The sequence below is a fragment of the Symphodus melops genome (genome assembly GCF_947650265.1).
Source record: "Symphodus melops genome assembly, chromosome: 1".
In the NCBI taxonomy this organism is placed as follows: Eukaryota; Metazoa; Chordata; class Actinopteri; order Labriformes; family Labridae; genus Symphodus; species Symphodus melops.
In genome coordinates, this window is record NC_136691.1 from 45,539,767 (window position 1) to 45,563,378 (window position 23,612).

The 23,612-nt window shown below is 38.2% G+C and overlaps 2 protein-coding genes across 3 annotated transcripts; both read left to right on the forward strand.

The window, feature by feature from the left end:
* Positions 1-710: 710 nt before the first annotated feature.
* On the forward strand, positions 711-13,842 carry lrrc74b (leucine rich repeat containing 74B). 2 transcript variants are annotated; one of them, XM_079355660.1, is made up of 11 exons: positions 814-868; positions 978-1,061; positions 2,554-2,722; positions 3,659-3,801; positions 5,698-5,830; positions 7,814-8,020; positions 10,002-10,111; positions 11,722-11,837; positions 12,209-12,287; positions 13,279-13,374; positions 13,469-13,842. In XM_079355660.1, exons 4-11 carry the CDS (start codon positions 3,691-3,693, stop codon positions 13,583-13,585), a joined length of 969 nt encoding a protein of 322 aa, XP_079211786.1. In that variant the 5' UTR covers positions 814-868; positions 978-1,061; positions 2,554-2,722; positions 3,659-3,690; the 3' UTR covers positions 13,586-13,842. The 2 variants fall into 2 exon arrangements, with proteins under 2 accessions (XP_079211785.1, XP_079211786.1); XM_079355659.1 differs by having other exon boundaries at positions 711-1,061.
* Positions 13,843-14,697: 855 nt separating this feature from the next.
* On the forward strand, positions 14,698-22,100 carry nipsnap1 (nipsnap homolog 1 (C. elegans)). The gene is made up of 10 exons (XM_079340347.1): positions 14,698-14,983; positions 16,659-16,786; positions 17,406-17,451; positions 18,092-18,186; positions 18,554-18,624; positions 18,764-18,904; positions 19,976-20,007; positions 20,098-20,192; positions 20,768-20,851; positions 21,438-22,100. The coding sequence occupies exons 1-10, from the start codon at positions 14,907-14,909 to the stop codon at positions 21,500-21,502; spliced, it is 834 nt and encodes a 277-aa protein (XP_079196473.1). The 5' UTR covers positions 14,698-14,906; the 3' UTR covers positions 21,503-22,100.
* The last annotated feature ends 1,512 nt before the right edge of the window (positions 22,101-23,612 follow it).

Sequence of the window (23,612 nt, forward strand, 5' to 3'; positions counted from 1 at the left end):
TAAGAATGTATTTTGATTATGTAAAGGAGCGCTATGAATCAGCTTCATTTAAAAAAAAGAACAAAAGGCATATTCTAAAGTGTCTCTCATATCCTTTCAGTACGGCGATAAAGCAGCAGCAGTAAATAAATGCATGGTGATCTTCTGTCTTCTGTTCATATTTAGAAAGCTCTGTCTATTTACCAGCACTGTGTCACTCAGTCAGACTGTATTTGTGAGGTTTTCAAGCCTTCCTCACTGGCCTCTGGGTGGCCAAAAAAAGAGAAAAAGACGAAGGAAAAAAGAAAAACACTTTGAAGGGGTTTCTTTTTCTGTGTTTGCATATCGCTGCTGCTATGAACAACTCTGATCCAATCAGCCTCTGCTATAATGACCTTTGTCGTGTACAAATAAAGAGAAACATTTACAGAATATGTCAACACATTTGCTTGGTTTGTGTTTGTTGTTTATAAGAGATAGACATAGGACTGGATAGGTTTATTCCTGCCGTGGGACTTTTTTAAGACCAACATGTTTTAATTTGACGTTTGCAGCAAACAAGCCCTTTACTTCCTCTCCTTCTTTCTTCCCCTGTATTCGCTCTGTATACCTCCACACCATAATGCAGTGCTGCCTCTCAGCACCATGGCAACGTGACAACAAAACAAGCCATCCAAACTTTACTCGGGCAGTCTGATTGGTGACTGGTTGTCACACACAAGCAGTTTCCATGCTGATATGCTCAAAGAGTTTGACCCTCCTGTTGCGCAAGCTAGGTTGCATGAAAACACTGAAGTACCTGCTGGTTGAAAGCGCAGCAGTGATTTAACCAGCTCTAAAATATTTTTACGCCACACTGAGACTAAAAACAACCCAGCAGAATTCAGAGGTGATATTTATTCATTTATTTTTACCTTTGTTGCATAAAGACAGCAAAATATATCTTTCATCAATAGCAGCATTACTCAGAGCTGAAGTAAGTCATGTATCACGGGAAGGAGTCAGCCAAGGAGACACTGCTGCCTTCTGTGCTGGAAGATGATGACGCAGAAATACAAAGTGAGAAGCTGCAGTTGTGGGAGGTAGGAAGCTGAGCCATCCAGCCAAGTCTGCAAACTCTAAAACAAGGGAAGTGTCAACAGCAGGTAGGGATGTGGGTTTTCATGAAGATAAATAAGACACAGGAGATGGCTTTTTTTGTGGGAATTGAAAGGTGGCTGTACACCTGCAAAAGTTCATAAAGCCTTAGACATGAAGGACTTAAAAATAACACAAGCTCTTAGTAAGTCTGAGCACTTTTCCTTGCCCAGGGCAAATATAGTCTGGAGACCCGTTATTTCTTTTTTATGGATTTTTCTCTTGACCTCTATACTCTGCAGGAATTAATTAAACAGAGGGGACTCGGAGGCTCGCCCTGACAGTCTGTTTTAATTGCACTTTTATGTGGCCTAACCATGGGGCTGCATGAGGTACACTTTAAGAGAGAAATACAGTGTAAGCAGTGTACTGGTAAAAACATTTCTACACACAGTAATGCTCTAGACTAGTGGTTCTTAATTCATCTATAGCCTCATAACCTGCAATTAACTAATCCATGATTTGTTTTTAACTCGACAGATTTATTTAATGAAAAAGTGTGCAGTTTGGACCTGAGACTGTACAAAACAAGCATGTTTAAAAAGCGTTTTATAGACTATTTGGCATATATTTTCTTCCAGGAAAACATTAGTGACCTAGTGAAATGTCCCGACCCACCAGTTGAGAACCACTGCAACACAACTAACATGCCAAATTGTATTCATGTCTGAAATAAAGAAAGGGATCCTGAACTGATAGATCAGGTTATTAAGTTCAGTTTTTCATGAGGATCAAACTTCTATTAGTCTTAACTTTAAAATGAGGACTGGGATGCTTTGATATAAATCTGTTAAACATTGGGAATGGGCCAGATTGTGTGTTGTGCACATGAAAGATAACAGGATAGGTGTATGTTATATTTTACTCAATGAAAACAAATACATTTAAAATGACCCTATGCTGTTTTTGATCTATTCTGGAGCCCACATTGTGGTATGTGGTCATGTTAAGAGCACTGGTTATCTGGGTTTGGTCATGGATAAGGTTGATTCAGTCAAATATTAATTGAAAAAAAAACAACAGGAAACAGTTTGTTGGATTTAAAGATCAAGAACTAAATAGGATTTCAGAATCCAAATCATTTTCAGCTTGACCTGAATATAAGATAATATACACTGTATATCTTAGCTGCATAAGATATGAGAGAAATATGCTGTAAGCCAAGAAGTGTAGGAAGAAAAATGCAGTTCAAAAGTTGAAAGGGAGGTAGACAGAGGAAGTGAGAGGGAAAGGATGAAGTAAAATATAAAGGAAGGACTTAAGAATGCAAGCTTAAAGACACAACTTAAAAAGGATACTCTGCATTGCAGGACTCAGTTGTTCTAGGTGTAGGTATCACTTTTATTCTCTGGGCAAATTCATCTAATCGCTTCATTCAGGCTGCCAGCAGCCGACTCTGAGGAGTCACGATGTCTTATTGTGTCATTCTCCTCCCAGCAAAGAGTGAGCCGGACAGAGGTCAGCGTGCGTGGGCTAAAGGACCAGCACTTGAGCCCTGATGGGAACGTGCTGGATGGGGGTGAAAGAGAGTGTGAGGTGGAGGAGGAGAATGAAGAGGAGCGTGTGATCTCTGATGAGGACTACGACACAGATTTAGAGAGCGGAGGTAATGAGAAACTCGATTTTGGATAAAAAAAAAAAAAAAAAGAAAGAAGGAGATTAGTGGTAGGGAAAGTTATTAAATCTTATTTTTTAAAAAAGGGCATGAGTGGAGGCACGTAGAGAGCTTAGTAAATGATTGAAATGAACCATCCTTGGTGATGTGCATATAGCCTGTAACATAGAAGAAAAAAAACATTTTGCAAAAATGAGACCAGAATCCAAAAACAGACGCTACAAAAATAAACACACTGTCCCGAGGGTTTGTCCCAAATTCTCAAATATCTATGCACAAAACATTTCAGGATTTTGAAAATACATTACAATACAAACAAACAATTTAAATATTCTTGAGGCATCATAACAAGGACAATAGAAAATAAATAAAACTTTATCCACTTTATCCTGAGTTACTTCTGGATTAATTTCATCCTGCCACCCCATGAAAACAAACATTACTGTCAAATAAGCAACCAAAGACTTCTGAATTGTTGGTTAATTTCTTATAACTGGAAGTTCACTTCAATTATTATGCTTGATTTGGATATACAGCATGTTCAGAATTTAAAGTAGAGCACTAAAAAAGCCCAGTTCTTCAATATTAATTTTTTCCCTTCTGACTTTTCATTTTTCAACCTCTGTATCATCTCAGAAAAAAACAAAACAAAAAAAAAAACAGAAACTCCTCCACACGCCTGCCCACACATGTGGCGCCCCATTCTGCATCTTAATGATCTTCTCTCAGTCTTTGTGTCAGGCTGAAGTGGAAACCATCTGGTACGAATGAGCTCCCCTGAGAGGACCAAATCTGACATGAGGGACTTTTCAATATCACACTGAAAGGGTCCTCCTCCGGGGGAAGAGTTTCTGCTTTCTCAAAAAGGTATTAATAATGAACAATTCAGACAGACAGTACAGCTAGTGTTTTTTATTCATTCTGCAGATAAGGAGGAGGGATATGACCCCACGGGGCAGATGAGCTACATGGAGGCGTGTGAAGCTTTAAAGGTGGCGCCTGTCTCGTCCTTCCTGCAGCACATGCAGAAAAGCGAGCTGAACATGATGCACCGGGGTCTGGGGCCTAAGGTACTTCCAGTGAAATTTAGGGAATGTGTGAAAATACAGAAATGGAGGGCGGGGAATATATGTGCATTTATATAAGATTTTTTCTGCTAAAGAGAGGGCAATCTGAATTTTTTTGGGGATGGATTTGGGTAAAGTTTGATGGTCATCATGGTGTGAAAACAATGTCACAGACGATTGGGGTCCTGAAAAACGTTGACATGACACGAGTAGCTTCAAAAGGCTAACTTCTACAAGAAAAGTCGGTGACCATAACAGAGCTAAAAGAATTGTAGAAATTGGTCTTAAATTAAGAAAGGTGTTTTGACGCTTAAAATAACTGAAGAGGATATTCTGGTGAATATATGACAATATTTTGTCCAGAACTTATTGCTGTTGTCCTAAAGTAGCCAAGAGAAATCACTTATTTTTGGCTTCATGTTAATAGTATTGTAGATTGTTCTATATTTATGAAGGGTTCTGAGAAAATGTAAGAAAAACTTTGAACGATCCTTAAGAGTGAAACAAGAAGATCAGCCCTCGACTCCATATTCAAAATGTTTATAAAGGTTCATAGACTCATAGATTTTGTCTTATCTTAAGTTTGTCATCAATAGTTTTTTCCTCACATGAGGTTCACAAATGAACTTGAGTTGAACCTTCCTCTCTTGTAAAGGACGTACAGATGTTTGAACTTCCTTGCCTGTGTGACGCCGTGTCAGATCATGGCAGATCTCTGATCAATGACTGACTCATTAATTCAAAGTCACATTCTCCCCAAGGGAGAGGGACTGAGCTGATCATGACAAAGTCTGTGCAAACTAGAAAGCAGCTGCGATTCAAGGAGCTTTCAGTCTCGGGAAAGAGATCATGCAGTTACACATCTCTGCGGTGCACTTTATACACACATAAATGCACAAGTACAATAGCATGAACACAGGTTCATAGAGTCCTCTGTATTTGATTAAAACAAGACAAGGCTGCTTGTAGTGATTTACATTTGCAGAGCGTTCATTATGCAAATCTGATCGTTAATGAATGTCTTAGGATATATTTAATGTTTGTTAAATAAATCTTTGTTTCTAAATAATGGCAAATGCTCTTCAGTTGTTACCTCATGTACACTTTGTAGCCTGAGACATAATCATAACCAAACTAGACTTGAAAATACACAGACTTACTTTTCATGTATCAGCTGATCATCTGTCTTTCAAAGGAAGCTTTAGACTAGATATAAAACACATTACTGCAAATTACTACATGTTTTCTCATCTCTATGTGGCTAATATGAAAATGCAAATGTATAACACAAGTCCTTATTCATTTTTACAATACTTCCCTGGAGCCTAAATTTAGCCCACAAGTCAATCCGTTGCTTAGCGAGCTATTTGAGCTTCAGAAATATAATTCAGGCAGAATTTAAATGTCTCCGCCTGCCAATCCCAAAGAGTAGAATTAAAGGAACTATGTGCAGCTGCTTGTAATGTCGTTGACGTTGAAAGACTTCCAAAATCCTACGGAAACATGTTCTGCATGCATTAAAACACCTTTCATGTGCCTTTTTCTGATCTACCTATTTTAGATCACGTTAACATAAGGCTTTGCGCCCTCAACTTTCTCATTAGCTGTCCTAGAAATCATTTTCATGTTCTGCGCACTTTATTTCTGACCCACGCCTCCACACAGCTCCCTTCTGCTTCATTTGTCTCACACAGGTTTAATATTCCCTCTCTCTCTCTCTCTCTCTCTCTCTCTCTCTCTCTCTCTCTCTCTCTCTCTCTCTCTCTCTCTCTCTCTCTCTCTCTGCCCACCTGCATCTCTAAATGAACTCTTTTAACTAGAAATACAGATAAGAAAACATATAGCAGTGAACAAACAGAAGAATTTCACTTTTGTGTGTGTATGTGTGTGTGTTTACAGGGCACCAAAGCACTGGCGGTTCCCTTGGTAACCAACACTTCAGTACTAAGGCTGAACCTGCGAGATAATTGGATGGAAGGAATGGGTGGAGCTGCTATAGCCGAGATGTTAAAAGAAAATTGTTACATTACAGGTGGTTTCACTGGACACTTAAGCGTGCATGCTCTCGCCTGAACTCACTGTGCTTCACCTTTTTCCTAGCAGGAGTGCAACCCCCACTCCCACGCTTATGCAACTCTCACCCCAATTATATGTCGGCCTATATGTCACACAGCACATGATTTAACATTTGGTGTGCCCGTTCAGTATAAGTTCAATATCATGTACAGTTCAGGAACCTATGGGGGGAGGGGGAGGTGGGGGGGGGGGGGTCGATGTAGAATAACTTCTGTGACTCACACAAGCTCTTTGGGTTTTGGTGCTATTTTTAACATCCATTATCATCCATCACTATTCACATTTCTGGGGTAATCCTGTTTTATGAATGTATATTGTTTGACAGATGGGTTGCAAATGTATGTTTTGGTGATGCTAGGAGACATTAGCTAACACAGAATTTTGAATAAGAAGTATTCTCAGTTTTTAAATGACAAATTAAATCACATAATCATTCTCAAACACCTTTGCACGCTTGTAGCTCCTGATGTTGATGCCACATTCCATGCCAGGTTTTTAAAACCAAATATGTGCATATATAGCTTGAAAGTTCATATCTGCAAACATTGAAATAAAGAAAGCAGTCCGCAAATCCATGACTAGGCTTTCAAACTTCCTGAGAGCCGCTTAGAATTCAGGCAATGCAAGAATTGTCATGTCTATGGTGATAGTACGAATTTCTGTTAATACGTTTAGTTTGGATACATCTTGTAGAGAAGACTTTGCTGTTAGCAGACTATGATCTATTTGGAGAAGCTATGACCATATTTGAAGAGAAACACGATATATGAGGTATCATAAAAGTATAATGTTCGGCCTCAGTTGACAGTACAATGTTGAAGTGTTCCTCAAATATAGGCGTGACATTTAAAGAGTAAAGGTCATGTGTTTCTTCATACCATGTACAGAAGTATCTAAAGTGGGAAGGAATTTGTGACATCTGTTGTGCTGTATATAAGGGTTCAACAGCGACTAATAAAGTTGTCTACCTTTCAGCCTGCACAGAGTCTCAGTGTTGTCTGTCAGAGTAGAACCACGGCCGTGACATGCTGTTTGAATATCATCCAGTCTGTTGATAGATTCAGCTTTAGGGACAGTTATATTATTCAACCCATCATACGGTCTACTTTTTTTACGGAAAAAAAGATAACTGACACTAACAAAATCTTTATTGACTTCCCTGGTCTTGGAGTTGATAACTTTGTTTGTTTGACTTATCCATACTCTAGATGAAAGCAATGCTACACGCCTTTTTTACAATTAACTAATATATAAATTCATGTGGTGGTTTTCAGGCTGTTGAATTTATTTGTGATGTTCTTCTGTGTTACCAGTGTTGGATTTGCATGACTGTGCTCTAAATTATATGCCTTGTTAGCATCCAGAGACAGTGGGGGTCCCCAGTCTCCGACACCCTAACTGATTTATCCCTAGTTATATTAATAGAAGTAATGTTTTATGTGATATTTACATAATTTATATAAACATCATTTATTTTAAAGTCGCACCAAACAACATGACGTCATACAGTAATTATAGGCATTAGTATCCTCACAGATCATACCTCTTTTGAAGTTTGGCTCAGGTTTGCCCTCTTCCCAAAGGGCATTTCTTCAAAAAGGTAGAGATGATGTCAAAGACTCATCACTTAAAAAACTCTGAGCCTTTTGATGAAGCCTAACTCAAAACTGATGAAAGGGAAGGGTAAAGTGGCCAATAGATTTCGATATGATCACCGTTTTTAAAAAAAAAACAAAAAAACAAAAAACTGATGGATGAAACGAACAAATAAAAGTGAAATAAGACCATCAACATAAACTTTGTGTAACATTTTGTGGGAAAACGTTGTACTCTTCCCCTTTTAATACTATTAGAATGATTGATTTTAGAAGATGATCTTCTCTCATTTATGATTTTTTTTTAATCTGCCTTTTTATGTTCACTTGTGTGCCAACCCCAGAGGTGGACCTTTCTGACAACAATCTTGGGGATTATGGGGCAAGAGCCTTTGCTGTTATGCTGAAAGAGAATAGCACCCTGATGAGCCTCAATCTATCAGGAAACCATGTCACAGACCAGTCTGCTGAACACCTTGGTCCAGCACTGATCACCAACACGAAGCTGCAGCACCTCGACCTCAGCTACAACGCTCTGGGAGATCATGCAGGTAATACAACAAATATTTAACTGTAATAATCAACTATGCATGACGTCTGGAAAGCCTTTGCATGTTTGAGAAACCAGTATTAATTTTTCCGACTTATTATGTTGCTATTAAGATTTACACTTTTTATTTTTGCATAGATACTAAAACCTAAGGACCAAGAAATGACATGTTAAATTAACAATTAACAAAGGGCAATAAATTAGAGTGTCAAGTTTCTTACTTTTTACTTTTTTACTGACAGTTTGTTTTCTGAAATTCAGATTAAGAATAAAAAATATATTTTCTACAATTCATGGCAAAATGTATTTAGACAGAAAAAAAGAGACAAAGAAAATATCTATTTAAAAAAATATAGACTATATAGAGAATAATTACTTATAGTGTCATCATTGCTCGTACACAAGTTGCCCCACTTAATGACACCAGTAATGCTGTTCTAATTATTGACCTTTACTTCATTCTGAAATATGAAACTAGGTATCCACTTTAAAACCATCAAAAGAATGATCTGATACAGTGATTAATAAGTTCACCTATTAGCTGGTTTCAGATATCATGTGAGGATATCAAAAAACAAGACATTTAGTGGGAGTCAACAGTTTAAAACTTAAACTAGCTGTTAAGAGCAGCTGTTTAAATACATGGCAAGAAACCTTTTCTGTCATATTTAATCATTACTATACACAGGGACGACACCATGGATGACCTGAGAATGTATAGGCCCCCAGAAATGTGATTGACCAACAAGGTGTCACCCCATAAACCTAAATTAAGATTGGCTTTCAAAGGCGGTAATAATGTTTAAATCAGTGTCATGGGTTATATTGCAACAGGCTTCTTATAGCTTTTTTGGGCATGATAACAAATTCTTGTTTTTTACTTTCTCGTGATTTTTGGAGATAGATCTGTACTTGGAATCCTTCAGGAATGAAGCGCAAATCACTTATCACTTCGGACGTTACCATCCGGTTGCATATGTTATCTGCTCTAACTGAGCTTACCTAAACTCAGAAGTTTGGACTGTAGAATACAAATAAAAGTAAATAAAAAAAAAACAATTACTGTGAAGGGGCAGATAGATTTAATGCCATTCTGGTATCTACTGTATTAGATTGGTCAAAACCATTGCCATAAAACCCCCAGTAGTATTCCATACAGTGCAGCCTTATCTCAAAGCAGTCACAGGAGAGGAGGCAGCAGCAGACTGTGGCATTCAAAGGTCAAGAAGATATCCCCTTCATTAAAAACCTCTTTCAATTATGCTGAGGATGAGCTCTGTGACAGGCAGCCTATGGGAGGACAGCTGACCAGGATGCACTGAGCATCTGATGTAGGTAATTGAAAATAAATCTGTCTGTATAAGGGGGCGCCGCAATATCTTATTGATGTCTGTACGTCTATGATCCCTCCCCACGTTTTCATTTCTATTTCCTCCTCTGCTGAACTATCGAAGAACGTCCTCATTTGATTTGAGTGCACACTTCCGTACGGGTCCCAATCTAACACTGACATGCATACTATGGTGATATTGCTTTTTCAACCGAGCACAGTAAGAGCTTCTTTTTCTGTCATTCTGAAGCACTGAGAGCAATGCACTCTTATCATTAAAATAAAGTGGTGAGATAATGACAGGGAGCTCTCTCTGTGATCTCTACGTCAGCCCTTACTCACTTTTCAGCTATGAAACATACAATCACCCCCATCTCAGTGGAGATAAGATACCCGCAGAGAGTGTAGAATCGAGTGTTTGATCTTAATAAGTACTTGTAGAATATCTAAAATTGATCTGTCATTTCATATGTCTTTCTTTCTGCACCAGTCTGGATGCAAAACAGCCATCAAAAGCTCATTTAAAATGACACTGACCGACTAGTTTTTATAATTAACTAAGGTTATTAGACATTTCCTTGGAATACTACTTAACAGAACTTTTTAGTTTGTCATAACGCCCTTTTTTTCCCATTTTGTTTCTCATCAAAAGGGAAAATCCTGGGAGACTGTCTGTCAGAAAACACAGGGTTAAGATCATTAAGTCTGGCCTGGAACTGCTTTCAAGGAAGAGGAGCTGTGATACTGGCCAATGCCCTCGGGGTAATACACCTGAAAACCAATGTTGGAAGACTAATTTTAGTTTTTTGAACACCCACAATGCAAAATAACATTTTCATTAAAGTGGATGCTTAGAGCAGTATGGCTTGTTTCACTAAAATCATATGAAAAAAATCAAAAGAAGTTGTTCTGATACAAAAATAAGTATTGATATCAGCCTCTCATAAAACCGAAAATGTGCTGTTGGGTAGTGATGAGTTTTCAAGTTCATGTATCAAACCTGTACCATAACCAAAAAGCCCTCAAAATCACCTGTTTGCAGACTGATAACTGGTACAAATACGACTACTATATTGACAGAATGGTGCTGTCCGAGCAAGTGTGATTATCATATCAGAAGAGTTCCTTGTAAATTGGCCTATGCTCAAGCCTAGTTATCAGAATTGGTATCAGGAAGGATAAGAAAGGGGCATAGAAATAAGACCATTGCAAATGTCTGAAGAGCTGACTCGTTTTAAAACTGATTTCGTGCATAAATCTTGTTTCAGTCATATGGCACATGGCCAAAACCATGTTGACACTCCTGTGCTTTTTGTTCCATGTTTTATGGATTTGCACATGCACAGTATTAATCATTGCAACACATTCTCACGTACTGTAGCTATACCCATTGAAAACACAACTGTACATTGTGCACATTCTTAGTTTCATTCATTTGACTCCCTCTGGGTTTGTTGTTCTCACTGACAGGATGTTGTTGCCAGCAGCTTTTTTATGTTTTAATCAGAGGTTCAAACATGTTTTGATCTAACAGATTAAAAGTCACATTATTACATTAAGATCATGGTAGATCTTCCTTATGTGTTCTGACTAAAAGTCATAATTACTGTGGATGTCATAATGATATCCTGGAACAACATATTGTGTTGCATTAGGTCCTTGCCCTCAGGATCGACACACTGTGTTGCCAGGAAGGCGCTAACATTTGCAGATTATATTAGAGCAGATAAACTCATCAATTCCACCATTTATAACACATTTGCTAGTGTGTCTAAATTGTCAGCTATTTATGTATAAAAGTGTGTAGTTAATAGCACACCTATTTTAATCAGTAGTACACTCTTACAAGCCCTGCACTTCATTGGCATGTGGAGACATAAAGTATAAAGCTAGACAGGCCCATCCCAGTCATTTAACAATGAGCCATTGCCATCTCAAGAGTCAATTTGGTATTTTGAAATTCATAATGAACCATTAGGCCTAGGTATACCCATATCCAGGATTAAAAAAGAGTGTGCTTCAGCTATGCAGGTTGATAGAAAGAAGAGCTGTACAGTATATGAAACACTGGCTTGTTTATCTTGCTTTGTGAACCCGCCCTCAGGTCAAGTGTTCATTAAGAAACTCCCAGCAGGAGAGACAGTGAAGCAGCCTTCCTTAATGACCAAACTGGTTAAGAGGACCCTGATCAGTAAGCTGCACTGACAGCTTGGATTGATTCAGGTCCTCAGAGGCTTATTATTCCAGAATCCATCTCTCGCTCTCTCACTTTAAATCAAGTTGTGCCTTTGGTCTCTGGTTAATATTTTTAGAGAATGTGTTCAATCTGTACTTAGTCTTGCTATATGAAATAATTTGTCTTTTCTTTGTAGGGAAACATTTTCCTAAGAAGAGTGGATCTGTCGTTTAATGGTTTCAGTAAAGAAGGAGCCGTTGCTTTAGGACAGGCTCTGAAAGAAAACAATGTTTTAGAAGAGCTCAATGTGAGGTATGGGCCTTTGTTATCTGTGTGTGATTATCCCATAGTAAGTGAGTTTAAAACGGGAAAAAGTAAACACTTTGGTTGAGATTATGCCTTTAAATCACAATAAGAGTAAATCACTTTATTTGTTAAATCCTGTTTGGTTCTTACTGTGAGACTAAACTTACCCAATAAATCTTCATCAGTGGTCTTCTTTTTTCTCTCTTGAACTGTCTCTTCTTTATTTCTCAGGCAAAACAAAGCTTTATTCACAATTTATATACATGAGAGCAACACTGAAGAAAAGTGCTCTTAAAAGATAACACTTTATGATTACTTTTCTCACACTCCAACCCACTTTTTCTGCTGTTTTAGCCTTTTTTTCTCTCTCTCAACAGCAACAACCGAATACCCCCTGAAGGAGCTATCCGCCTAGCCATGGGCCTCAAAGCAAACAAGACAATCAAATCCCTGAATGTAAGCTTCTAAAAAGAGATTGGTTGGAGCTTTTAAAGCAACAGGGGGCTGAGTTTTGAGACTTCATTTTATCCTGATACAAGTTAGTGTTAGAAAAGATATTATCGATAAAAGTTGTGTGAAATTGCGTTACAGCCCAATAATCTATGTGAACTCTTGAATTTAAATCAGAGTTTGTGTTTTATATAAACTCTGTGAACAACTCAATTAGGTAAAGTTTTAGATTTAAAAATGTTATCAATTGAATTAAGTTTCAATGTAAAAGAAAAGGTTGTCACTTGTTTTTTTGTGTTTGTTTCATGAAACCTAATTGATTAGCTAGAACATTACGTCAATAAGAAGATGTACCAAAAGTGGCGTAGACTTGCTAAGCTCTATCTAAAACAGTGTATCACATTTTCAGCTTTACAATTTTCGGCAGGAGAATTACTTTAACACCTAGACTAATATCATTCCATAGGCTGTTGTTGGTAAGAAGCTGCCGCTAGTGCCCAGTTGGCTTAGCTTAACATAAAGCTTGGAAGCAAGGAGGAAGAGCATTTCTCTGTTAAAAAAAGCAAACAAACAAACAAACAGCTACAAAATCTGTCCAGCAGCACTCCGAAAGTTTTTCTTTTTTTTAGTTCTCACGAAAAACATCTTTAGATATAAAAGAAAGTAAAGAACACTTCAAATAAGGGAGATACTATATATGTGCTTGCTAACTTGCTAACCTAAGAGGTGCTTTGGAGATAATTGATTACCACTGAACAGAGCCAGGCTCTGACCCTGTCACTGTTCTCTGTGATAAACTATGTCAAGATGCTGCAAGCAGTAGACTTAAATTAACCAGAAAAGTGTGAAAGTGAAGTTGAATTTGTCATTTAAGTTTTTGCAAAAAATGCCAGAACACTCATATAAACATATTGAATCATTAGCATAACCACAGAGACACTTGTGCCAATATTATTATCAAATTGTTACATTTTTTATGTTTATCTTTGATGGCCAGATGGGGAGGAACCCAATCCAGAGTGCTGGGTGCTATGGGATCCTTAAGTCTATACAGGAAAACCCAGATTCCGCCATGGAGACACTTGACTTTGGGGTATAAGTCACACATATTACACATGAATAAAACTTTTTGCAGATCCTCCCCCTTTAACCTATTCACTTGCTCTTCTGTGTATCTCTCTCTCAAGGACATCACAGTGAACCAGGATTTTGAAGACTTGTATGCTGCTGTGAAAGAAATATTTCCTTCGCTTACAGTAAATCACAGGGGGAAATTTGGCACATTCAGAAAAGCAAAAGCCTGAAACATGTTTTTAAATTGTGTGGGAAAAGAAGTGTAAATGATGTACTTTTATGCCAGGAGAGATGCAAATAGTCTTGTCAAAGCCCTGTGGACATTTCTAACGAAAGATGAATGAAAGGAGTGATGCATGCAAGGATGTAACTACAAAAAGAAGTAATTTTGGTAAAATGAGCCATTAGAGAATATTCCTCCGTGAAATGGTTTTATATGAAATAAATCTTGTTAAATACCCAATCAAGTAAAAATTAAGAGGATTCAGAGGAGGTTTGTGCATTTTTTAAAATGAACGTGTGCATGCTTGAAATATGGTGATAAAGCCATTTAGCACAGGCACAAGACAGGTATTCATTTTAGGGTATGATCTGATTTGATGTTATATAATGCCAGTGGGTAGAATGATAGAGAGGATCAGAGAGCAGCGCATTGTGTATGAAAAGAAGTGAAAGTGGGTTGCACAAAAAGGATTTAAGTACTGCATGACTCGTCTAATAGAGCGACCAGCTTTGAAAGAACAGTCCACTATTAGATAAGAGACCTGTTTACTGCAGCAGGACAACTCAAATAGTGTTACTGATACAGTAAGCTGTCATTTGGAGACGTGTGCTTCCTACACAGACTCACAATAACAACAAACCATTTAATTGTAAAAAACTATTACGTATGCCTGCTTGTTTGTAAGATGTTATATTGTTTGACTATTTTGGCTTTTAATCTTTAAATGTATAGGCAATGGAAGTTTATAGCTCATCGGCAGGATTTTTAGAGGTAACTTTTCTCCTTTGTAAAGACTTTTAGGCCTTTGCAAGTATTTTAGTGTAACTCTCGGCAAGGGGTATCCATAATAGTAATACTTTGCTTCTAAAAAAAATCATTTTGTAAATACATTAACTGTATAAATTGATTTGGTCTGTGTAACTTCAGAAAAATGCGTTCGTGGTAATTATTATTATTTTTATTGTGTTTAATATTGTTGATAAATTGTATTGTGACACGTCAGAAATTCATTCAGAAATACGTTTAGTTATCAGGCTACACTAAAGTAATGCATACATTATCTATAGGTTTAGTGGTGGATCTTGACGTATTTGATGATCACAGATCAACTGATCGGGTCTGATCGATGGTGCTCATTGATCACGACGTACTGCGTCACAGAGTCACGCGTGCTTTTAAACCACAGGCGCGCGAACTACTTAGCGAGTATTTGACAGGATTAGTCGTCATAATCCTCCACAGACAGACAGACAGACAGGGAGGTAAACATTAACCAGAGGCCAGTGTGTGTTTGCCATTCACAATCAGTTTTTACTTTAAAGAGCAACATGGCGACCAACAGAACTGTTTGGTCTAAAGGACAAATATTGTTCAAGTATTCTCTGAATCTGCAGCAATCGACCAGGTAAAGATGTTTTTACATTTTTATTTGTTACGTAGCATGAGCTATCAAAGGCCTGCATAGCGTCAGGTAAGATTACCTGGAGGCTAACGGTAGATTTTGACATCTTCCTGGCCTCAGAGTGAGAACAAAAAACCCCCTTCAAACATTTAAAAGCATATCCTGGGTTTGTTTTACTGCATACAACTTCAAATTAACCTTACAACATTTTTTTTACAGCTAATAATTCATCAGTTTATTAGCCCATATGTGTTAGATGGATGGCTTCAGGCCCTGTTGTCTAAATGTAAAGGTGATATATTTTTGCTTTACATAATGTTCTTAATGTGATATACAAGGCTCATTTTTCCCCCCAAACAAACATGGCAGTTTATCCAAACCAGCTTTAATCACTGACTGGACTTCTGAACTTTGGCCCGTAAACACGAAATGTAACTGTCCTGCTTGTAGACGCCTCCTCTGTGTGCTTACACACAGTGTGTGTGTGTGTGTGTGTGTGTGAGTGTGTTTGTGTGTGTGTGTGTGTGTGTGTGTGTGTCTGTGTGTGTGTGTGTGTGTGTGTGTGTGTGTTCAATCACTCAGTGGCTGGCTGCATTCAAAAACAAATGATTCTGCAGTTCTGTGAGAGGAACCCAGGGGAATTACATTTATAATTATAGCTCTCAATTAAAGCCATTTGCCCATAAGGTTATTAAAAGAGGCGTCCCACTGACCTTGGAAGTTTTTGGGATTTTAGAAAAACAAATTAAAGCCTTCACTTAGAAAGTGTTTGTGATTGACAAGCAGCCTTTTCAAGTGCTTTAAATGTACTATAAATCTGCCTAATCCATAAATGGGCATAACTGCTCTCATTGGGCTGTTCTTGGTTTAACATTTAACATCCTGTGGAGGGAAAAAAAAGAACCAAAATAGAGTTCAATATTGACATTTAAGCAGCTTTAAAGTGGCTGCAGAATTATGACAAAACGATGAGTTTATAAATACCAGTGGAAGTCATTAAAATGTCCTTGGATATGAGTTAGGGAACTATCTAACAGCATGTGAATGCCAATTATGATGCTGCGGAAATGTGACAATGTTTTTTTTAAATCTGATCAAGTCATGTTCAATTAAAAAACGTTTATATCTTTACACAATGCAACACTTACATTTCCCCCATTTTTAAAATATCTGCTTCCCAAATATGAGATATTAAGCCAGTTAATTTTCCTGTCATTTCAGCCCTAAATACTTTGGTTGATTTGACTATTTTTGCACAAGTACTGACTGGCATAGTCCCTATAGTTAATTTTAATGTGACTAAAACACTCTTACTTTCTTGGGGACAGTCTTCCTTCATTGCTCTGTGATTTTGAGGGACGGCCACGTGTGACCGGAGCCTCTTGAAATAACAGCAGTTGTCAAAGTCAGAGATATTCCCCCCCCCCTTTTCTTTTATCCACTTCAGAGTGGGAGACCAAAAAAGTTTCTTGCTGAAGATGCAAGCTATGCCGTTCAGCCCACTCACTCATACAGTATGCATGTTTATCAAATTAGCATGACTATCTTTCGTAGCCCTCATGTCACGCACATTCTTCATGTTCCTTTTAAGTTAGTCTTTCTCGCATCGATAACTTCCTTGTTTTATGTCACAGCTTGGAGCCTTTAGGAGACTTTCTTTCATCTCGTTTCTGTGTAGGAGGGTTTCAGAAAGCGGTGACAAAAGCTGGTTCCGTTCCTTATTCGTGCACAAAGTGGATGCCAGGAAAGATGCCCACTCCAACCTGCTGTCGAAGAAAGAGACCAGCAACCTGTATAAAATCCAATGTAAGCAGACACTCTTTTACTTACTCCTCATAATCGGGTTGCAGGGGGTCATATATGCAAGTGAGTGTGATGCGGGTTTATTATCTGTTAATGAAACGGATGGGGGTTTGAGTCTCCACAGGAGTTGAGGCAGTTTTCTGTTTGTGGAGATAACCACTAAATAAATCATGTTAATCAAATTCAATCTGCACTGGCCTCAGCGACCTCCAAGAAGTCGAGTGAAAGGCGAGCTTTGTTTGAAGTGTGTCTGCTCTCCACATAAAGCAGATGCACGTCATTGGATGTATCTCGCTTGTAAAGCTTTGTAAGTGAAATCAATACAATTTGTCTGGTTTCTTTCTTTGTGATAACTTTTGTCTGTCTCCTGTGGAGAAATCTACCATTCTTCCCCTGAGCTTTGATCTTTTTCTTTTTCTTGCGCACCTCTCATCACGTTGGGATTTTCAATTTCAACACTCCCTCAGCTGTAGCCCATAAACCAGTGAAATCAGCTTTTTGTGAATAGACGATTTTGCTGAATCGGAGTGTGAAATTACTTTGTTAAACAATTTGATTGTTGCTTGTGTTTAAAAAAAAAACAAAGAAAAACACACCCATTTCTTTATTTTATTTTTTTCAGTTCACAACGTCAAACCAGAGTGCCTGGAAGCGTACAACAGTTTAGAGTAAGTGTGTTTCGTATCAAGTCCTACATCAAGTCCATAGTTAAAAAAACCCCCCAAAAAAAACATGTTTAAATCCTTTGATGGTTTGATTAAGTTGCTGTAAACCAACGAGGTGCTTTTTTTCTTAAAGTTATGGAGGATACAATTTAAATGGACTTGAGCCTGTGTAGTGTTTTTCTAGTCTTCTGCTACTCAAAGCACTTCTACACCTCGGCTCACACTTACACGTTCACACACTGATGACAAGTAACTACTACGATGCCACCAAAGCATTGGGAAATCCATTTACTGCTAAGTGTCTTGCCCATGGACACATCGGACGGGTGGCTGCGGGAGCTGGGGATCGAACTCCCAACCTTCTGGTTGAGAGACGACGACATTACCAGAAGGTTGGGGGTTCGATCCCCAGCCACAGACGTCCCATTTGAAGAATTTCCTGAGTTGAAGAGATGGACTTTATTCCATGGTTTTCTTCTCGGATCTTAACATGAATAAATCGTTCAGTCATAACGTGAATGTATTCTTTGGTGTACCAGGATTGTTGGATAGTTGTGCCCTCTACTTGGCCGTCGTTGTTGAATGAGTATAATGTACTACAGATGTGTGAAGATTTTAGTATTTACTTTCATTGTGACTTCAGGGCCGAGGTGCAGAACAGGCTCCATCAGGACGAGGACTACCCGTGCGAGGTGGTGGGAAGCTGGAACACCTGGTATGGAGAACAGGACCAAGCTGGTAAGCAGGAGAGAACAAATACACAGGAAACATGATGGACAGTGTTAGTGGTCGTACAAAGGACTAGATGGATTTTTCTGTCTCAAGGCCTCATGAACAAAAAACACTTCAGCTGAGTGGCTGCAATGTGACTGCGAGTCGTGTGGCAGAAGCGTCACAGAAAGATGTACAGACACGATCAGACGAGTCACCGCCGACACTTCCCCTTCTACATCTGAGCCTTTACAGTGTTTTGTATCGAGTGTGAGTGCTCGGAGAAAAGCATTTAGTGATCCAATATGCTGAAGGTGCTGCGAATTGGCGTTTGTGTGCTCGGCGTCAGTCCTTACGCAGAGCGACAGTGACATCTGCTGTTCTGTTTTGGCAGTACATCTGTGGAGATACAGAGGAGGCTACCCAGCTCTGACTGAATGCCTGAACAAGTTGAATGACAACAAGGTATGAAGTGATGCTTTCACCTGTTCATCTGTAATACAGAGCACACATGTCATTACAAAATCTAAAGTGAAGAAAAACTGATATGTGAAATTTGTGTACATTTTTTTCAACATTTTTTTTTTTTAACATTTCTCTACAGGAGTATTTAGAGTTTCGAAAAGAGAGGGCAAAAATGTTGATTTCAAGACGGAATCAGCTCCTCCTCGAGTTCAGTTTTTGGAATGAACCTATGCCAAGACCAGGACCCAACATCTATGAAATGCGTACCTATAACCTCAAGGTATCACCATACTAAATATTACACAGTAAAAGTGCTCTGACCAAGATCATGTTTTAGTTCCACCAGACTTTCCACAGTCAATAATTCAGCGCTGGTTCTTACAGGAGCTGTTTGACATCTCGAATCCATTCCATTAAGTTTTAATTTGAAACTTTTCAACCCTGCTGAGTGTGTGGAGATTTATACAGTGCAGCGTCTCCTGAGGGATTGTAATGTTTAAAAACACCAGCGGCCAAACCCCCCCCCCATGTGTTACTGCCAAAGACCTGCAGGAGGATCTGATACACTTCACTTCAAGCTAACGGCACAACCAAAGTCACATTCAAGGATTCTTTTGAAACTGGCTATCCAAACCCTGTGTGACAAAAGAGCTCTTTCACATGCTAGGACTTTTTCCAAGAAGAATGTAATGCCCTCAGAATGTAACTTGCACTCACTGGATCTGATTTTCCATTTGGAGAATCTTTGATTGGGATTGAAAGAAAGCTGTCACAGCATGCAAAGCAATTTGCTGCGCTGAGCCGGAACTTTTTTTTTTACCAATAAGTAACATGCTAAGAAGGTGATCGAAAGTACCACAAGTGTTTTTATTGGAAATCCTAAAAGTCAAAAAGTGAATCAACATGGCGAATAGATTGTTTGTGGTTTAAGAGTGGTCTGCTTTTTGGATGAGCAGTAGTTATGAACACTGTCATCAAGAGGTGTCTTTGCTTTAATAACAAGCCGATTTCCCCGGAGTATGTTGCTACTGCTACCTTAAAATGGGAGGGCAATCATCTGATCTCTTTGATCCGCACTGACACAATGTGTGCTCTTGATAATTAAATACACTTATTAAACAGAGAGCTGTCTATCTCAATGGATTTGTTCATTGCTAGGACAGAGTCTGTGTGGGTTCATATGTTTGGTTGGATTGTTTAAACGGGTAAGCTGTGAATGAGCCGTTAAACTCGTCTGTCTGCAGCTTTTTCACTTGAGTAGTCTTTATGTGTTCATGACATGCACACTTCCAGTTCATCAAATGAAGTTTCCAAACGGTGTTCTTATTTGACCTCCTTACTTGTTTTTCAGCCAGGAACTATGATCGAATGGGGAAACCACTGGTATGGCTTATCAACCTGAATTTACACCAACAATACCAATTCATTCATCGTTCATATTTGATCACTCGAAACCTAATTGTCTCACGGCAGGGCGAGGGCCATCAAGTTCAGGCAGGAAAACAAAGAAGCAGTCGGAGGGTTCTTCTCGCAGATCGGCGACTTGTATGTTGTTCATCATTTGTGGGGTGAGTATGTTCCACCGATTCACACATGACAAACTAAGGTCCTGAAAGTTTCAGGTTGAACTGCATGTGTGAATGCAAACAGATCAACTTTACTTGATTCAAGTTTTTCTTGATGAAACTGCAGACTCCGCAGAAGTAACGCTGCATCTTTTCCTGCTACAGTTTCCCATGTTGCTTTGGACTTGTCTGTACATTTTCTCCTCATCATTGTCCATTTTTTCCTTCGATGACTCAGTTCTGATCTCCTACATGTCTCCTGCATTCTCCTCTTACAAGGCTCTTTGGGTTATTTCCTTATCCAATTGATAGTCTATTAAAGGAGTGTGTCTTGTGTACATGTTACAGAGTAAGACTTGTGATTATGAATAAAGATGTCAAAGAATTGACAAGCAATTACTTTTAAACTTATCAATCAATATTTATTTGTATAGCACCTTCCTGTACCAAATGGTACACAAGGTGCTTTCCAGGGTAAAAAGAAGAACAAAAGCAATACTACCGTAACATATAGCTAATGGTTGGACATGAGGTGGTATAAATGTGTGCACAGCAGATGTCATGTGGTTTGTTTACAGCTTATGAAAGCCTTCAGTCCCGGGAGGAGACCAGGAACTCTGCCTGGATGAAGCAGGGATGGGATGCAAATGTTTATTATACAGGTAGGTGCAATGCAAACTACCCATCTATAAAGTCCTAAGAGAAAGAGCTGCCTTCTAATAAAGGGTGATGTATGCAATGTGACATCACAAGCCAATATCTAAGAGAATAAACAGTATAGTATGTCATTGTTCTTTGTACATACAGATACAATGACTGATGTTTAACTTCACAGGTTTATTTTTCCTCAAAACGTTTTGTTTTTGTTTTTTTTAATAGAGAATTTAAATCTATAGTATGTATGGCCATTTTATTGCTATATATTTTTTGTTCTGTATCTTTGTGCGTATGGTGTCCCCACATTGATCCCCTCACACAGATGTAGTAACACAACATGAGTTAGCACTTTTGTGACTGGTGCTGTGGGCTCACACATTCTGGGCTTCATTAATAGCACAGTCATTTTCACAGTGCTCTGTACTCTGACTCAGCTCTCGCTTTTTCAAACTGACAGGATGTGTGAGATCATGTTTTGTTTTCCGGTCCATATGAAATCATGTAAAATTGTTGCATTTTAACTTAAGTAGACCTACTTTAAAAAAAAAGTTTTTATTCCATATTCATTTTAAAGTGTCCTTCTCTCCTCAGTGCCTTTGATCAGAAGCATGGAGTCTAGAATAATGATCCCTACCAAGAACTCGCCTTTACAATAAGAAGACTGAAACTGGGAGCTTCTCTGGACTGAAACTCATGTACTGACTGTCGAAGCAGCGTCTATATGTTTTATCTTCTGTACGATTCATGTTATGTTTATGTTTGTACACACAATGTGAATCTTCAGCGGTCATCACAGATGCAGTGTTTGTATTTTTGAGAATCCTGAAACACCTGCATTTCAAAAAAAAAAAAAGTTGTTCAAACATGAAACAAAGGAATAATGAAATTAAAAATAATGTGTGTTATAAGAGTACCGTAGATAGGAGTGGCATGTTTAAGGGTTTTATCTTTTATAATGAATTAGTGTAATGGACTGTGTACGTGTACTTCATCAAAAAAATGATCTTCTCCACCCTGGCTTTTATTATTACGCTTTGTGTATAAATGACTGGTGCATGAATCACTCTGAACAGGTCATGTTGAACTTTTCAGTTATTGTTAATTATATGTTGGACAAAGTAAAACCTGTACGACTACCTCAATCAATCTATCTGTTCATATCTCTGATTGAAATTGGCAAGATGTTGTGCAGGAAACTGGCACTCGCAGAATGGTAATGTGGTATGTGTCTCAGAATAAAAGTTGACAAACCCATACCCGTGTGGGCATTGTTTTTCTCACAAAGTCTTTGAAAGATCAAGAATGTGATGAAACTTTAAATCTGGACTTCTAGTCTAGTTTCAGTCTGGTCTAGAAATAACAAAGAACTTAAATAATATATAGGGCCTCCGGCCAAATGACTGAACTGGAGGGAGTTGATCACTTGCAGAAGCACAAAAGTTATATCCTGTATATCAGACAAAAAGACCTTATAGTCGACGTTTCAGATTGGATGGGATAAATGTCTGGTTTATGTGCAGTTGGGTGAACTTCTTGTAGCTTGTTTCGACCGGAGGAACTGTCCCCTAGAACGATGGTCTTTTTGAGGAATTACGTGCGTCTCCACCAGATCTACCAGGGTAGAAATGTAATTCTGGGGTGGAGGTTCAGCCACAAAAAAAGATCCTGCTCGGGGTTATGTACTCTCTGAAGGTCCAGGAACGTTTGACAATAGAGCATGCAGCCCCTGCAGGGCTGAATGTCTCTGATTGGTCATAGCAGGGTTTAGATCACCCACTGTGTTTGAAAGACTGCAGCTGAAAGCCCATTGTTTTTACACTACCTTTATTTTAATCAAAGTTTGACTTACAATTATAAAAAGGTACAAAACACAGGAGTAAATTAATGACTTCAAGAACAAATTTACTGAACTAAAAATAAGGTGTTTTTTTTATCTTTTCAACTTGTTTAGTTTTTCAGTGTATTTTAAGGTATTCACTCATTCATGGTGAGAAAACAATTTGGTTTCACTTCTTCAGGAATAATCTTTTGTTTTTATTGTTTGTATAAAATAATAAGGGATGTGTATTTTTTCTTTTGTATTTTTTTATTCTCCATTAAAAAAAACATCTTTAAATAAAACATATTCTAACTTTGGTGATGGAAAAGCTTTTTCAGAAATAGAATTTCAACACTTGTCTTCTTTTTATTGTTAATCAATTCACAAAGCAATACAGGCTGATTCACACTTCCCAGAACTTCAGGCAGCAGTGGAAACACACAACTACTGTAACACTGTTGTATTGCTTCTTGCAATCCAAGGTTCAAACCTTAAAGTCACAACCCCCACAGTGATTATTTATGGTTACAAAGTATACAAAGAAAGTTTAATTTCTAGATTATTGTATTTGAAATTACCTTTTGAAGTTGTGCACTTTTTACTATTCTAAGAAATGCATCATGTAATAAGGAGTTGACAGTATGTTGTTTTAATAGGGGATGTGCAAGTAAATAAGGGTTGGGCATCAGTGTCCCGTGCTATTGTACTTTATGAACTCACATTATTTAATTCATTTATTTTCTAGGGACAATGCAATTGAAGATAGTTTCAAGACAGGGTATGAAATTCTGTTGCACAGAGAGTTAACAGCTATTGCTAATTTCCAACTTTTGTCCCTAATTTGGCCTTTGAATAAACAAATGTACAACATTTGATCACATAAAACCCTATAATACTATAGGAGGACACATTTACACACCTGTCGCTATCAGCGGGCCCCGGGCTCG

Bases quoted from the DNA above. Each gene is read 5' to 3' on its own strand.
- lrrc74b (XM_079355659.1), top strand. From the start codon at position 963: ATGTATCACGGGAAGGAGTCAGCCAAGGAGACACTGCTGCCTTCTGTG. The intron at 1,062-2,553 runs GTAGGAAGCTGA...TTCTCCTCCCAG, and splicing joins AGAAGCTGCAGTTGTGGGAG to CAAAGAGTGAGCCGGACAGA. The intron at 11,838-12,208 runs GTATGGGCCTTT...CTCTCTCAACAG, and splicing joins TTAGAAGAGCTCAATGTGAG to CAACAACCGAATACCCCCTG.
- nipsnap1 (XM_079340347.1), top strand. From the start codon at position 14,907: ATGGCGACCAACAGAACTGTTTGGTCTAAAGGACAAATATTGTTCAAG. The intron at 18,187-18,553 runs GTAAGCAGGAGA...CTGTTTTGGCAG, and splicing joins TGGAGAACAGGACCAAGCTG to TACATCTGTGGAGATACAGA. The intron at 20,193-20,767 runs GTGAGTATGTTC...GTTTGTTTACAG, and splicing joins TGTTGTTCATCATTTGTGGG to CTTATGAAAGCCTTCAGTCC.